The sequence below is a fragment of the Homarus americanus genome, unplaced genomic scaffold, assembly GCF_018991925.1.
Source record: "Homarus americanus isolate GMGI-L3 unplaced genomic scaffold, GMGI_Hamer_2.0 scaffold54443, whole genome shotgun sequence".
Classification (NCBI taxonomy): domain Eukaryota; kingdom Metazoa; phylum Arthropoda; class Malacostraca; order Decapoda; family Nephropidae; genus Homarus; species Homarus americanus.
The window spans coordinates 5,919,075-5,936,897 of NW_024750852.1; the positions used below are offsets into that span (position 1 = coordinate 5,919,075).

Below are 17,823 nucleotides of genomic sequence, written 5' to 3' on the forward strand. Positions count from 1 at the left end.
TGTATATCTTTAATATTTAATCTTTTGTCTTTTATATTACCAGAACTTTATATAAACACGATACAATATATTGTTTGTGATTATAAATTTAGTTTAATATAATATTTAAGTTAAATTTTAGAAGGTATTTTATCCTATTATGAGTAATATATTTAAAAGATGAGAGACCTTGAAGCAGAAGGCAAACTCAGCAAAGATGGCGGCCATTGACTTGGACTGGGAAGGTAGAGTATATTTTGTATGATACCGTTGAGTCTCATTCATTTAAGGGATTCTGTATGATGAAGTGTGATTTTAAAGATATAGGCACAGTATGTGTTTCATTATTACAATGTATAAACTTACGGTAATCGAGAAATGTTTGTGTGTTTTAGGCCGTCATCACACGGCATCGTCAGCTGTTTATGACAAGCAGACTAAATTTTGTGTCAATTTGTCTTAATATTGATAACTCCTGAAATATGTTAACTTAACAGTATTTCAGATGGTTGTAATCCAGGAAGTTATTCTATTATGGTAAATAGTAAAATTTTAAGAATCAACAATGACGAAGCAATATCATTAACTACATGTTATTAGTATTATGATGCCAAATTAACAGTATTTTGTGAATTATTGGGCGTATAGGATGACATGACTAAACAAAATATACTGCTTAGGAACAGTAAGGGTAATACTTGGGCAGATGGCTAACACCAGGAGTAGTTGTTCGATTTCGTTTATTTTTTCCACAGTTCTTTGGATGATTGAAAGTAACAGATAGTTAAAATTATTGTTTCGGTCATCTAGCCTAACCCAGCCTAACCTAACCCAACCTAACCTAACCTAACCCTAACCTAACCTAACCCTAACCTAACCTAACCCAACCTAACCTAACCTAACCCAACCTAACCTAACCTAACCCTAACCTAACTGGTAAAAATCAGTCACAGCACTGCTTCTCAACCAAACCTACTGCGTGGACTCAGGGATGACCGAAATGTTAATAATACCTGGAGGTAAAATAGCAGTTTCGGCTGATATTCCTAGTAGGTTAGAAATTGGTTTATCCTGTGTATCTTGGTGTGATTTAATCGAATTTGACCTTTATTTCTGGGGTAAAATACCCTTTTTAGAGTTATTCACCCCCCCATCCTCCAAGGAATGGAAAAACTTTAAAATTCATTTTGATGTTATTATTCTTTGCCCCCTGGTTGAAATGGGGTTAGAAATACTCTAAATGATGAGAGCTAAAGGTTTGGCGTGGTTAAAACAATCAGCTGTGTATTGGCCGAAACTGCAATAATACCTACTTGGAAATGATACTGTTTAATGTTTTATTTTAAATATAAGTATTTATGGTATTTTAGTTTTGGCCATGTGGTTGATGTTAGGTACAGTTCCTGGGTTCTGTGGCTAGGTTAGGTTAGGTTAGGGTATTTTTTTATTTTCAGTCATCTGGGAGAATCATAAGAATTTAACAATTGGAATTTGTAGTTTAGACAATTCTAAAACACTTTTCTTCTGTGTCGTTTCCCATGCAAACAACTTACATATGCCGGGGGGTGGAGGGAGCTCCCCAGTTAGTAGGTGATGTCAGGTCAGGTCATTTGCAAGGGAAATGTCATAGACGAAAAGTGTCTTAGAATTGCCTAAGCTATCAGAAAATCATATTTTGGATATCTAAATACTGTATAGGGATGACAAACAAAAATTTTACCGTATTTATATATTTTTTGTTTTTTTTTATCTGCAATCATAAATCACCAATTGTGGGCAGGTTAAGAAAGATGATGGATATTGCGGGGTAAAACACGGTGAAAACTGATCATATGACACTAAAATTATGCATCTATGCTGAAAAATCTGTCGTGCCGGCGCATGTTGTCGTGTGCTCTTTGTTTGTTTAAGCTCAAACTGAGCATACTCTTGCGTTCAGAAAAAAAGATGTAAAATTACACCATGCCACCATGCCGTGGTTTTAGCAAGTAATTTCCCTCATTGTTCATACCCTGCCCATTACAGGTGATTTATGATCGTAGATAGAGAAAAGGGAAAACCTGAAAAAACTAATTAAAATAGAAAGTTCTCATATCAATTTTATTAATTTATATCATCCACAGTATAACTGGAAAATATGAACAAAATTTATAAACGATTAATGGGTCTAGCTGTCTCTTCCACCTTACTAAACAAAAATATGATTTAAATGTAATTTCTCTACATTAAATAAATTCTCCATATAACAGACCTCTTTCTCCATATACATACTGTACTGTAATCTGTTAGATGGGGGTTTCACATCTAATGGACCCTTGATATTCTGGACTTTCCTCTCCAAGTATTCTGTTAAATAGAGATTTCACTGTATTCACAATTTTCTTGAGGTTAGAAGTTGTCTGGAAAAAAAAAACTTTGAAATAGCTCAGTGGTTTACCTGTGCAACTGTCCTAAAATATTACCATGATAAAACCATCCCAGTCGTCAACATGGTTGTGGAGCAATATTGTCCCTTTATGCAATGGTCATTTTTAACAGTGTTTAGTGTGATACAGTATGTATTTATCAAAAATTGTGATAGAGAATAATTTGTGATTCCTAGTACAGGGTATTGTACAATGTACTGTACAGTATTTTCTCATCATAAGTCATACACACAGAAAAAGCATAGTAATTACTGCTCCAGTGAATGGACAATGAAAATGTCAAAGCAAAATTATTTTGGGAAATATCTAGTACTGTACAGGTACAGTGAACTTTTCTTCATTTTTACAAGAAACTAATAATATGAAGTGTCCCTCATCACTGTACAGTATTCTAAACAAGGGGTATAATGTTGGGTGTGGAATCATGCACTTACATGTACAGTACTGTATTTAGAAAGGGGAAAATTAACCAAATAAGTACTACTGTAAACTCAACCCAACATGAACTTAAAACTACTGTATTTTTATTAATTTAGGTAAGGTTAGGATGGTTCAAATTGTATACCATTAATATATGACTGCTCTTGAGAGTTTCCAATATTCTTCATATTGAGGATGGAGTGAGTGAGTGAGCGAGCTGGTGATGACCAGTATGTGTCCATCAAACCAAACAAAATTCTCACTTAAGATCATTCTATCCTGCCCCCTAACTAATCCTAATATAATATGTAATAAGATTATTATTATCAATACATTACTGTATTGTATATTATTAAAGTAATGTGTAGGCATTCATCTTTATTAAGGTAAGGAAGGTTTTCAGATATATTGCACCTTCAGTAATATTACAATATTACTTTACCATTTAGTGAAACTTTATCGATTTATATTTCTTCTGCTAATATGTCTGTATACATTAATTGAATGTGTTCATAGAGTGTATTGTTTAGATAAATTAAAAAGAAAAGGATTACTTATACATACAGTATTTCAGTGTTGGGAACTTACAAGATGAGGTTTATAATGCAGTGAACTTTTCTATTAACTCCTTGAGCATCCTTGGATGATTTAATCTGCCAAATACTGCTTATGTTTGTACTGTACAGGTACGGTAGTACAATACAGCACTGTACAGTACCTGAAAAATAATAATAAACAAGAAAGGTTTATAGTACTGTTCTTATGCATCTATATTTCTGACAGGAATGTTTGAATTAACATTACCTGTATCTTGTTTTATCAATGTTGCAGAAGTTCGAGACCAGTTACGAACATGGCGAGAGGACAACACGCGACACAGTGAAGAGGTCGTAGACATGTGGGAGTACTGCCTGAGACATTATAAACACAAACTAGGAGATGAACGTATGTAACTATTTATAATTTTATGTGGATGATTGTCTTATCTATATACAGGTACTCATGTATAAACCGATCTCATTACATAATGTATATAGTTCGACCCCGGATAGTTTTATGCAAAAAAGCCAGAGTTTTTCAAATACAATCCCTTCTATTATTTAACTATTTTTTCATAATGACTATAAGGTCCTTTTGGAGTAAAGATTATTGAAACATAAGATATAATTATGAAAGAAAAACTAAAAACCAGTTTTACAGGGGTATCTTATGTTAGATTAGGAATGTTCATGTAAAATAATATATTATTGTTTGAAATACCATCAGTATTTTTACCAAACACAGTTACTATACAGTACTTTATTGTGTTGTAAGCATGCATTATCATCTCAGTAAAATACTGTTAACAGGTTGGATGGTGGAGGAACAGGTTGTTATAGCTGGCTTGGATTGTTACCGTCTAGATGTAGCAGAGCCCAGTTTAGTGTCTCTAAGCGAACAATTTACGGGATCTTTAAGAGTGCGCAAACTGAAAGCCATGAGGTTGGAAGCTCTTGAGAGGTAAGAGATCTTATATAATTTTTTTATTTATTAAAATATTAAGAATTACTGTAGTATGCTTGAAATGCATTTATATCTTTTCAGAACTTGTGAAAGTACAGTATTGATAATAAGCTATTAAGCTTATAGACTATAAAGCTTATAATCTATAAAATTTATAGTCTATAAAGTGTATGGGTTATGTAAATAAAGCAGCACACATGTACAGTTCCGTTCAGAAGTTCATTATACCCGCGGTGGAGGGCACATAGCTCGTTGCTCCCTACCTGGATGGTAGGTCACTATGCTGAATCTCCCACCAATACACAGTGGAACTGACAATGGAGCAGTTTGATTTGAATGAAGACTCATCACAATGATGGGAAGGATATTAATATGAATACTAGCTAACGTTACTGGATTATTAAGATGTGTTAATATATACTGGTTACGAGAAGAAAACCATAGTTATAGGAGTATCCATTCCAATATCAGAATACAATGGGAAAATTGGTTTTGAATGAGCACTATAAGAAGTAGTTGAACAGAGCTCATAGTATATCAAGTTTTCAATGTGTTCATTAATTGAAGTCTTTCTTATAATTCTCTCTCTCTCCTTTTCTCGATTTCTATTTATCTATTTCTCCATAGGAACCCCAATAGACAACTGCATGTACAGTAATAATTAACCTTTTGAAGCTGCACTTGTTATTTAAATACAGTCCATACAGTAGTCTAAAAGTGATATGCATTGTTTTTCTTTCCTTTAAACTGTCCTCTTGTACTGTATATATATTTATATATTCTGTATCAATCCATTGGTGTCTTTAGCTAAAGTTATAAGCAATATTTTTTCCATGTGAGATACTGAAATCAAGTACAGTATGTGGCACCATAAACGTTCTGCTTATGAGGGGTGAGGGAACGAGGAGTCAGCAAAGCTCCACCTACCTGCACGCAGGAAGACCTCCTTTTCTATAGACCTTGATAACAACTTATAGGCATGAGAAAAATGACCTACTCGACTTACGTCCACCCGCACTTACGACCTGCCTCAGTCGTACCAAAATTTGGTCAAATTACGTATTTTCGAGTCCCAAAGTCAGTACACAGACAAAATTTTCATCTGTAATTCACTTTAAAATGGCTGGCAAGCTTAAAAGTGAGTGTTTTGTGGTGCTGAGAAGAAAAAGAGACCCCCATTTTAGATTTTCTATGTATTATTTAAGCATTTCCGACTTAAGACCATTTCGACTTACGACCTGGATATCGGTCCCTAACCCCGTCGTAAGTCGGGGAGCAGCTGTATATATTGAATACAAATAATGGGAATACATATTAGTAATCAAACCTTTTAAATATATTGAATCATAATCCCTATCACCCGTTAATTATTCCTTACAGCAGGAAAGGCACAAACAAAAAGGTTAGTTTGGGTTGGTGTCCACCATGCAACACTCAATAGGTCATGAATGATACTACCCACAATAGCCTGAACAGATTATAAACATATATTTTCTTCCTCTACATATTGTGTACAGTAGTATATATAATTTGCAATCTGTGAATTAATGGTTACCAATATCTGTTTAGCAATAATAAAACACTAACATTTTAGATGGACAAATGAATTCTATTTTCCACATTATCATTTAATACCTCATCCAGTCTCCCCATTCTCAATAACTGCATGCAACCTATTTGGATTGAAGTCACACAGTCACGAATAAACTTATGCCTATGCCTGCAGAGTTCCCACTGGGTGTGGACATGGTTCAGGAGTTGACTGGCTGGTCCTCTTATCTTCTGGTTCCAGGAAGGGTGCGACAGGTTATGCACCCTCCACTGCCAGTGTATGATGAACTTCTGAACGAAACTGTACTTAACATTCTTTAAAAAAAATCTTATATTTTCTTCATTGTAAAAGTTGTGTTAATTGTGGTATGTTAACCACCCTGTCCTCAAAACTTATAACTATTCTCATGGCTTTAATACAGGCAGGATGTTTTTATTTAAAACGGCAAGGTTAGAAAATATTGATACCATATCGGCTAATATTGCACATTCTCAGGTTATTTTAACATTTCAATATATTTTGTGTGCAGATTTGATGAGGCTATCGATGTGTATGACAGCATTATTCGCCTGGACGAAACAAATTCAACAGCAAGGAAGCGGAAAGTTGCTGTATTACGGGGTCAAGGAAGGATTGCTGATGCTATCAAAGAGCTCACTGAATATCTTAAAATGTAAGGTTTTTATTCTTGCATCTGTATCTGATTTTAATTATAAAAAGAACAACTTTCACTTTAAAGATGATAGATTTAAACAGGTGTTTTAATTACTTTTTATTAATTATGCTAGTATTTTGTAGCCACTTTGTACAGTAATGGCAGTTATTATTTTTTTATGTAAATGCTTGTATAAAAATGATAAATTTTTAAGAGAAATTAATTTTTGTTTAAACATTGTAATCATTTGCTTGGTAGTTTATGGAGACTGTCCAGCCCTCAAGTTGTGAAGTGTGTATATATATATACACACATACAGTATATCGTTTCTCACTTTTGATCTTTTTTTCTCCCCCTGATGTGGGCTAATACCCGTTAAAAAAAATGAGTGCTGTATATCTACATTCAATTACTTTGGCTTTTCAGGATCTGAATAGAAACAAAATCATGTAGAAGAGATTGGGATATTTCATCAACGAATTACAAATGTGTTCCCCAGCTGGGTGAATACTTATTTATTTATTATTTTTCTTTGTCAGTTTCATGTCTGATGGTGAGGCATGGCAGGAGTTGTGTGATCTGTACTTAAAGGAAGGTGACTATGCTAAAGCTGCCTTCTGTATGGAAGAATTAATACTGACAAATCCTCACAATCACCTCTTCTATACCAGATATGCAGAAATCAAGTACACACAGGTAAGATAAAATATTGAAATCTGTTGATCTTTTGCTCTTAGTACAGTACAGGTGTACCCCAATAAATATAGGGACCTAGAAAAGTTGTTGGTTTGCGAACTGACGGTTATCAAAGCAATTAATCCCATAAAGGCATAACAAATTCAGGGGGTTGATGACTGACCACCACCCCAAACACTCCCATCTACTCTTGACATATATCTGTCATGCACACTGGCAAGCAAGAAAATATATCAGACATATGAATCGATCATAATAATCAATAATTACTGTACAGTAAATACTGTATGGAACCTGTGTTGAACCATTGAGTTGGCATTCCTCCTCGAGGCTGGAGGAACACGTTGATTGCTCCCCCCCCCACCCTCCCACCCCCCAAAAAAATCCAGAGTACTGTATATCTGTCCTTAGTAGCCTTAAAGCCAGACACTGTTTTCACCTCACTGGAAAAGTTCTGGGGCAACAACCCCAAAAAAAGTAAATATGTGTAGCCACACACAGACACAAAACACACAGTACTCTGGTTACAGTTCTCAAGGAGGGAGACACTTACCAGCAGCTCCATGTACTTAGCTTTGTCTTTAAGGATGGTAGAGATGGTTGAGAGTGGAAAGTTTATATCTCTACCAATCTTTGCTGGTCCATCACCACTCTTATTATGCCTTATCACATCAAGCTTGATGGTTAGGCTCACAGCCTTATGCACCCTCTTAGGGGCAGCACTAGAGGCATTATCACAGGCATTTAGGCATAATTGCCTAACACACGAAGTTGGAAATAATGAAAAAACACGAAGTCGGAGACAAAGGGGTATAAGGTAGTGTAGAACACAATTGCAGAGCCCTTCTTGGCAAGAATTCACACCATGCCACCAACCACCAAATTTAAAACACTTGTGCAGATCCTCCTCCCCCATTATCGGATCAGTGGGGTACTCAACAAAACTTGCGGGGTATTTCCCCTATATGTAATCATCGCTTATGCAAATTGGCTGTTATTGGGATGTCGGTTTTCAGGGTACACCTGTATTGGCTTAGTACAAAATTTTGAAAAAGTATGACTTCTAAAGTTATTATAGCTAGTGGTTGTGCAGTATAATATACCTCTCATTAACTAATGACTGGGATATTACCCCCTTGTTTACAGGGTCCCCTCTAAGCTGAATTAAATCACCCGGCTAATAACATGGAAGTAGAATTTCCATTATTATTAGTTTTAATATCATGTCAGTATAAGAAAATCAATAATATTGATTAGCTGTTCAGAGTTATATTGAAAAAGTTTATTTTAACTGGGATCATAAAAAATGCAAGGTTTTTACAATATATTTATGTATATTGTTTTGATCTAGAAAAACAGTAAGGGTTGAATGTCATACTAGACAGGAAGCACATAAGGAGGCTTAGATTTCAAGTTCCCCCATCAGATAATTAGAACAAAGATTATAACAGGTTATTTTTTCCTTTGAGAGTATTGTTCAAATGAAAAGTTGGGGACCAAGTGGCTTCCATAAGATGTATAATTATGTATACCTTAGCCAATGCTGTCTTGAACGTGTGTCCAAGGAAAGAATGTAATGAACCATGTTCCTTATGTCACTTTGGTCTTATTAGTTTCTGTAAATACCTGTATACCTGTACTAACTTTTTGATTTCTAACATTTGCAGTGTTATTAAGTCTACAAATATCCTTTCAGTGTGTCATCATTCTCCTGCAGTCACCTTATAATTTATTCCTCAAACTCATGTGATAAAATAATTCGTATCATTCATAAAATAGATTATTTCGTAAAGCAAATTTTCTCTTGAGAGATACTTAACTATACCAGTCTAGTACTTGCTAGAGTGAGCAAGCTTGGCAACATAGTGAAGCTGAGGATCAAATTCACTTACCCCAAGTTATAAATTATATGTAATGCCCAGCACCATAATTAAATTAGGTTGTTCTGATTCAGAAAAAAGTATTTCAACTAAAGAAGCTTAAAAATCAAATTAGAGCTACATACAAAATTAGCATATCCAATATTGATACATCATGCTATACCACACTTCCTAATGATCCTATTACTTACACAAAGGGGAATGGTGAGCCATGCTTATTACTGTGTTTATTACATGGCTTAGAAGTACATAATACTCGTCTCTTTTTTAGTGTGAATTATGCCCACTTCCCAACCACATGTAACTTTCACAACTTTGTATGAAAACAGAGGTACACACTGTGATCCTAGTTCCTGAGCCATATTTTTTTACATGCACAGTATATGTTCAGGGTTATATGAATGCATATTGAAATTGTAAACTCATTGCCATTTTTTTTTTTTTCATTTGTTCTCTCTCTGTCTGCTCCATAACTAATGATTCCTATCTACCTCTTCCTTTTCCCTGGCAAGTACACCAATTCCTAAAACATTTCCATCACTAGAAAGATATTTTTGTTATCAATTTGTGAATTTCAGTTGTTTATATTTCCATTATAAGCTCTTTTTTTTTATCTCTCCATCTTTCCACGAAAGGGAAGGGATCTAAGAGTAGGTGGAATAAGTACAGTACTTGTAGGAACCAGTATATCTTAAAAGTTTTCTTGATTTACATGGTTGTATGTAGACTTTCCTCTGTATGGTAATTCAGTTACATATTAAATCATATTGAAAAGTAGATAAGTAGGAACCTTATTTTTAGACTTAAAAATTTGGATTACTGTATTTTGGTACGCATTTGTAGATAATTTTTGTCAAAGTACAGCATGCCCTCCAAATTCGCAGGGGTTAGGTTCTCAAAATGGCCGCAAATCGCCAAATCCACGAATAACATTTGCTGACCAGGTGGGGGGGGTTACATTTTTACTTGTGTACAAATAAATGTACATTCCCTTTATGTGTTTAGCCATAGGACAATTATTTTTTTTACCTGTATTGTATATATGTGTGTGTGTGTATATAGACACACACATACAAACAAATAATCCTCTCACAAATAATTAGAAACATATGTATTAAAAATGTTGAGTCTACCCTCAAGTCCACAGGGGGCTTCTTATAGTACTGTTTTAGTCCGAACATTCAGTTTCTATTGTTTGAGTTAGTATGTATACCTGTACAGTAAACCCTTGTTATTCGCAGGAGTTAGGTTTGAAGGAATGGCGCAAATACATAAAACCGCAAATAGCAACTTATATTATCTTAGTGCACTACTGTATACCTATCCCAAATGACCGACCAGCTGCGGCACCACTCATCCCCTCTTTTGACTTATCTAATAATTCAACTTTCTTTGTCAGGGTAATCACTGACTTCTGCCTTTTACGTTTCAATCCACTAGCATCACTAGGCAGTCTTTTAGGGGCCATTTCACATACTTCACTAAAGTTTTGAGCGCAACACCAGAGATGCTGTGTCGCAGGCAATGGTCGAGCGCAAACTAGGGAGAGGAGACACTGCGGGAGAGTCTCGTAAGCAAGTACCATCTGTTTACTGCAAATACCCCTGTAGTGCTCATATCGTAGAGCACAAATATGTTGACATTAAAGACGAAAAAAAATTAATATACAGAATGTAATTTTTCTTGTTTCATTGTTAAGAATCATGATTGGTTATATCATGGATATCAGGGAGTGTCTTTACTATCCACCAGTTTATATTATTAGGGATGGAACTTTATCCATCCGGTTTTCCCTGTACTGTACTGTATACTCTTAACTAATATTGTTGTATTTCCTCATTTGCCTTTACTGTATTTTTGTGTATTCCATCCTGTTGCATTTTTTTTTAATTTTCTTCATTATAAGTAATTGTATCACTGTTCATCTGCTTTTCCTCTTAAGCGATTGAATTTAAAAGCAATGCTCAAATAATTTTGAATTTTTTGGTGGTCTAAGAAATTATATCACTTGTTTGCTCTTCATAAAATTAAGATAGAGGGTTTCACTTTCTATATAAATCTTTTATTCGTTTCAGGGAAACCTCGATAATATGGAAATTGCTCGAAGCTATTTCTGTCAGGCAGCCAAGCTGAACCCAGGCAATGTGCGAGCCCTTTATGGCCTCTTCCTAGTAAGTGCATTGTCATATTTGTAAAGCATACTTTAAGAGAAAATAATTGCAGGATTTACTGTATTTCTTTTTTCAACAATGAAAAAAAAATTCTTGATTTTATTGTAATGTATTAATATAGGATTCTAATGGTGTCAAGATGTTATGGTATTGCCTAACGGTTACTTTTTTTATGAACAGAGCTGTACCCAAGTCTCATCATCATCAAAATGCAGTGCACAGAAGAAGAAAGAGACTCAGCAGCTAGCTGCATGGGCTCTCAAGGAAATAGCTGATAGGTGAGTTTCTTCTGTTCCTATAAAGTACAGTACAGTATATGATTGACTTAAGCTGTGGTCACAGGAGCTCTTTTATGGGCAATTTCTTGCCGAGTTTTTAGGAAGAATTTTTCTGGACGATTGTGATCATCAATTTCTTGATGATTTTGAGCTAGATTCCCGGGTCAAAACACGGCTAATACTATATTAATGACAAAATATATTTATCAAGTATTTACATACAGTACCTGTATTTATAACATAGGTTGATAACGTTGTGTTTAAAATGCACAAACAGTTTTTTTTAAGTCACATTCAGTTTATAATTCGGGTGCAGATTTGACGTTTTTGTTTACAGAACACAAGCGCGGCTGCTGTTCACAGTCCACACTCATGTAGTCCTCCCTACTGTAGCTATGATAGTTCAACCAGTCTCTAATAAATACTTTCAACCCTCCGCCTTGCCAATTACTTACGAGTCCACAATTGTTTTTCTTCAATTTCTCTTGTTTCTTTTTAATAACAACAGGAATGCCATTGATATATGCTACGCCGTCTGCATTGTTGTTGTTATGTTCCATCTCCCATTTCCTCGCATGATGGAGTTCACTTGTTTTTTTCTTGCTGTAGAAACTGGAGCAAGAACTCCCCATGTGACCACGTTTGGAAGAAATTGCTCATAACTTCTTGCTTCAAATTAATTGCTCATAAAAGTACTCATTTGATCATGGCTTTACATTCATGGAAGTGGTAGAAGAAGGAAATTGAATGTATAATGGAAGGTATGAGTAACTGTGAGAGAGATTTTACAGTACATGTACAGTGAACCCTCGAAGATTCGGACCCGGTAAATCCGGGTTTCGGAAGATTCTGACAAAATTTGGGGGTTCCGAGGGCTAAGAAGCATTTCCAAAGCAGAGCAAAGATCATCTTTGACCCATGTAACTAAGATGTCAGCGCGCGGGACATATGTGCCCGAGATGAGAAACATAAACAGAGTTGTCAATTGTTGTTTGTGGGAATATTATTTTTTTCACTAGTATTGGTACAATATTTCTAATTATGTTATCGTAGGTAAATGCACAGTTTATATAACTTGTTTATCACTGTGCTCATCACCGTTTTCAAATTAGACCACAAGATATGTACAGTATTTCTCTCATACGTATTTCGATCGTACGCTTAGCAACAGGTGCGAGTAAGGGGAGTGAGTGACCGTTAGTTGTGCATTGCCTGCTCTTCACTCCCTGCTATATTTCACTGAATTTATTGTTATTATTAGTGTTTACTGATATAATAGTGCTTAATAGTGATTAATCATGGCATTGTAGTCAGGTTAGACTCGTCACTGTAACTGCCAAGCTGTGAGGTTAGTTTTTTTTTTAACATGCATTTTTGGATAGATATACGTATCTTGCTTCATTTATTTTTACTCAGTTACATGCACATACCACCCTACATACATATTGTGAAAAGGGTAAAAGAAATAATTGTCCTAAGGGCAAACACGTAAAGGGAATATACATTTCTTTGCACACAAGTTATTGGGCTCAGCGAGGGAGGGGAGGAAGGTGCAGAGTGTTAGGGGGTGGGGAATGTTGCTAGGGAATCGGCATCCCAGCTGGTGTCTGTTGCTATGAGGAAGCAGGGAGTGTATGCAAATGACGACTGTGTTAAGCTTTCATTTGGCTCTTATTTACTGATTTGGCAATGCAATATTTTTTTTTGTAACTTATTTATTGGTACTGTAATATTTTTATTTATTTATCACATTTCCTGATACTGTATATATTATTTTAAGAAAACTATGGCTACAGGAGGAATATACACTCAAAAGTGTATTTTTTGTGTTTTTTATATATCATTATTTACCGTTTTTATACATTTAGTACATTCGCTGGAAGATACGGACAATCGCCTTTTACAGACAGGTGGACCCCCCTTTAGTCTGGATCTTCGAGGATTCACTATATTTGGATGATTATATGGAAAGGTGCAGTTAATATGTGATATTGAGTTCTTGACTTTATGGTACCAAGACCCGAGGTAATTTAACTTGCATGTTGAAATTATCACATCATATTTGAGGAGCATACGACCAGTGTGGACAAAGTGCCAGAAAAAGAAGATGGAAACCTCTGATGCTTTCTTATCTGTGATCTGCCACCCGCCATCCTCACCACCAGTCCCACAATTAGGTCTGTATTCACAGTCATCATGCCCAAAGATGAGCCCCAACCATCGGGAACGTGCTTCGGACACTACAATGGTTGGGATCCCAATCCTACAGGCAGGGCTACGAACATTTCCAAATTGGCTGGGTGGCCCACTGTTGCTGCAACCCAGGTGTTGAGTACCTGAATAATATTTCCCTAAAAAAAAAAATCATAAAACCAAGCAAACATAAAAGTGTAAAGAGAATATCTATGGGATACAGAAATTATTATTCTCCGGTGTTTGTGAGGTTTGTTTTGAAGGTCATATTTCACCAGGAGTTGGCCACACTGGAATGGCCAGCGGTTGGTGTGCCATGAGTCAGCTGTCGCAAAACAGCATGGGAAATATGGATGGCCATGAATGTAGCATACCGCTGTTTTTTAAACAGCGCAGTGCTCTAGTTAGCTTCATTCAAGAGAAGGGAAAAATTATATAAGACAAAGCATCTGACTCCAGGAGCTGTGCACGGCTAAATGCTCATGGTCGGCTTGTATTATTTAACACTTTTAAATAACTGACAATCTTTGAATATATATGGAAACAAGATTTTCTGTCACCAGCAAACTCATTACTATCAGTTTTGAATATATTCTATCTCAATACACTGTATATGAAAATTTGGAGGGTGAAAACATTTTTATATTCATCGGGACTACCTTAGGGCTGGTACCTTCTCCCAATGAAGTGTTCCAACGATCCTTATGGGAAACCTGATCTACCAGGGCAGCTTTTGGGGCTGTAGGAGTCGCTGAATTACCACACATGATGGTGAATCTGATCGGTCGAGTGGTGTGACGACTGTGAATATGGCCCGTAATGAATATATAGCAAAATTAACCGTATTACCACTTCCATTTTGAGTAACGGAGTCTCTCGTGATATAGAAGTGCTTAGGCTATCCTTTTGTGAATAAATCCTGATTTTGACCACAGTGCCGCTTTGTCCAATCTGGCTGTACACGCCTCATTTCTAATTATGTATGCCTAACAAATACACATTTTAGTAGGTATAGACATAATTGGGTAATATCTGTTTGACCTTCATAATAGTGTAAGTCACATAGTAATGACTGATTAGTTTTTCACTGCTGAGGTTAGAACTTGAAATATTTGAGAAATTGTGCATATGATAACTTTTTTATTCTAATTTAACAAGACCTGCATCATTATACTACAATAAGATGAATGGCCTCAACCCATAACATATTTTTTTCTAATAGGTACTCAAAATGCAGAACTAAGGCAATGGATGGATCAAAAATACTGGAAACTTTTGGAGCTTTGAGCTTAACAGATAAAGCATGATAGTTGTCCTTAGTCAGAATCATATATATCTTGTTCTTTTGTATTGTAATAAATTTTGAAATGAAATATAATGTTGTGTATTACCTAGAACAATTTTTGTCCCATTTTATACTTCCTTATTCACAGAATGGAAAACTGCTATTTTCTGTGTTTGAGAGTTGTTGTGTTTTATGGCCACAACAAATGCATTCCTTTGTATAACAGAACTGTGCATTCTTATAGGTTTAGGGTCATAGAAAATTTATACAATTTATAAGGAAATACCACATTGACATAACTACCTGATTATTACCAAAAGAAAGTGCCATTTTTTTTTTAATTATTTTATTGAGCATTTATCTTTTTGGATGTCAGTTATGTCTGGAGTCATTTGTATGTGATCTGTTTGTGGTGTTTGATGTAGTAGCATAACAATGTTAACCAACAGCTGGTCTTTCTTTAACAATGATAAAATACCTGTACATTATAAGCTTATATTAATATATGCAGACAATTAGAAGAAAGATTAGACATTGAACTTAATTTTTCAAGACATTCCAAATTGCAGTTCCCAATCATGTGGATTGGTATTATTGTATTATTAAAATTTATAGGTGTAGAACCGTTTCTCCGAAGCGATCCAAAAACCGGCTGTGATCTGGAACATATTGCTGTATTTAAAATGAGCGCCAAAAGTAATTCCTGGGCCGAGAGGGAATATTTCTAACCATTCCCCATCTGTGAGCTATATTTTATGTTATGGTTATTTTTCAACTTCATATTTCGGGTAGACACTAAATTATTTTTTTTTACCCGGTTATATGCACACAATCCTACACACGGAAAGTGAAAAAAAAATATTATGAGGTATAAAGATTTATGTAGTTATGGATTTCCACTGTGAAGCCGTGTGGAGATCATAGGGTCTACTGGGAATCGCTTTTGCTGAGGCAAGTATTGGGTGATTGTGACGCAGTATACATTAACTTGTATAATTTTTGCTCTTTTTATGCTCATTATTACTGTACTATTTATATGCTTTCGTTATTGCTGTTTATATGCCTACAATTTTAAGTTATAATGTTTCAAGTATGCTGGATAAATGGTCCCATACCTGTATGTGAATACTAGGCCAAACTTAGATTAGGAAAACAATTCTTCATGAGTAAGTACAGCACATGCAATACAAAGTACAGTACTGTACCTGTATATACTGTACAGTGAGTCATATGTTATGTCCAATGGAGCTTTTATGCTGTTAATGTTATGTTTTACCTGAGATAATTAACTCCATGTGGCATAAACTGTTGGAAAAATGGAACCATGCAATGATTTAGCTGTGGCTTCTAATTCCAGCAGCGTATAGGAGCACAAGTTTCACTTTTTCTGGGGGATTATACCTCTTGGGATCAGCCACATCTAGTAATTATCTAAAAGTAAACATAAAAATTCCTACTGGATATGCATAAAAATTCCTACTGGATATGCTTATGACTTGCCATATATATATATAAACTTATTCATGAAAGGATTAGATATATTCTCATTATTATGTGGGTTTAACGATTTCTATACAGTATAATATGTTTTGACAAAGTTGGCTGTTCTTGGAATATTGCATTTATATCCTACTACATCTAAGAATCATGTGATAAAAGACACACTGTAGTACATTTGATTTGGCACTTACTGAAAAGATAAGAATCAGACACCAAGGCATTACATTTTTAGAAGCCCTAAGCCATTGTGTTTTAACCTCTCTATGAGCAAGTGTCTTATTGCTTTAATTCTTAACCTCTATGTTGTCATCTACTGCAAACAGAATCTCTCAATATCTTTTTGTTACCATAAACATGCTCATCTACCTAAGTTACTATTAATTACTCACTTCTCTCTCCTTTAGTCACTTCATATTACTGTAATTATTTAGTTTAACTTGTGACTAAAATATTCAAGGCGTTTAAATTCCTACTGAAGTATGTTTACTTCAAAAAACAGCAAAGATGCTGTACAGTAACTTGCAAGTTCTGATATCCACAACTTTATTTATTCCAAGGAAAAATTATCTACCTTATACACAGCTTCTCAGTTGACACCATACTCCATTGAACCTCTGTGACATCTTCCAAGCTTCCATTGTAATAAAAGTTAGCATTTATTGTACAGGTTGTGTTATAACTTGAGTTAATGATAGCTGTATCAATGTAGCTTTGTTGTATATCTATAACTTATCAGGAAAATCTGTACATAAATTTTACTGGGATTGCTTATTAATTCTGTTTAGAAAACTAGTCATTAATTTTTTTACAGGAAAAATTAACAGTTTTCAAATGGATTATGAATGATAGTGCAAACACTATTTTTATCATAGATGAAAAAGTATATTTGAATATAAATTTATGTGTATGGCAATAACTAAATAGCCTTTCAAAGGCATTTGTAATACCTTTTGGATTGAAGCCTTTTTTTATAATAATGATAATGAACACCTAATTGCTAATAATACACTGGACTATGTGGACCAGTCAGTTGTCAATGGATTAATTGAATAGATCAGTTGTTAGTAAGATAATATACAGTTCCCCAAATTTAGTCTCCTGTGAGGCCTATCTTCATGTTGGAGTTTTGTATTAAATATATACATCCATATTTTACTTGAATTTTTTCCCTAATTTGTGATATTGAGGGATTTTCTAAGTTTATTATGCTACTTTGAATCAAGTTAATCAAGAACAAAATAGGGGTCCATGGCAAGAGAAACTTGCTGGCATTATCAGGAAGAAG

At 34.9% G+C, this 17,823-nt stretch overlaps 1 protein-coding gene across 1 annotated transcript; it reads left to right on the forward strand.

Annotated features, from left to right (window-relative positions):
• The first annotated feature begins 165 nt into the window (after nt 1–165).
• Nucleotides 166–17,688, forward strand: LOC121854247 (ER membrane protein complex subunit 2-like). The gene is made up of 8 exons (XM_042348779.1): nt 166–224; nt 3,657–3,770; nt 4,175–4,325; nt 6,410–6,553; nt 7,075–7,231; nt 11,187–11,282; nt 11,463–11,560; nt 14,976–17,688. The coding sequence occupies exons 1-8, from the start codon at nt 197–199 to the stop codon at nt 15,058–15,060; spliced, it is 873 nt and encodes a 290-aa protein (XP_042204713.1). The 5' UTR covers nt 166–196; the 3' UTR covers nt 15,061–17,688.
• Nucleotides 17,689–17,823: the final 135 nt, after the last annotated feature.

Excerpts from the sequence above, each read along its gene's own strand:
- LOC121854247 (XM_042348779.1), top strand. The coding sequence starts at position 197 with ATGGCGGCCATTGACTTGGACTGGGAAG. Across the intron at positions 225-3,656 it reads CATTGACTTGGACTGGGAAG|AAGTTCGAGACCAGTTACGA; the intron begins GTAGAGTATATT and ends TCAATGTTGCAG. Across the intron at positions 11,283-11,462 it reads CCCTTTATGGCCTCTTCCTA|AGCTGTACCCAAGTCTCATC; the intron begins GTAAGTGCATTG and ends TTTTATGAACAG.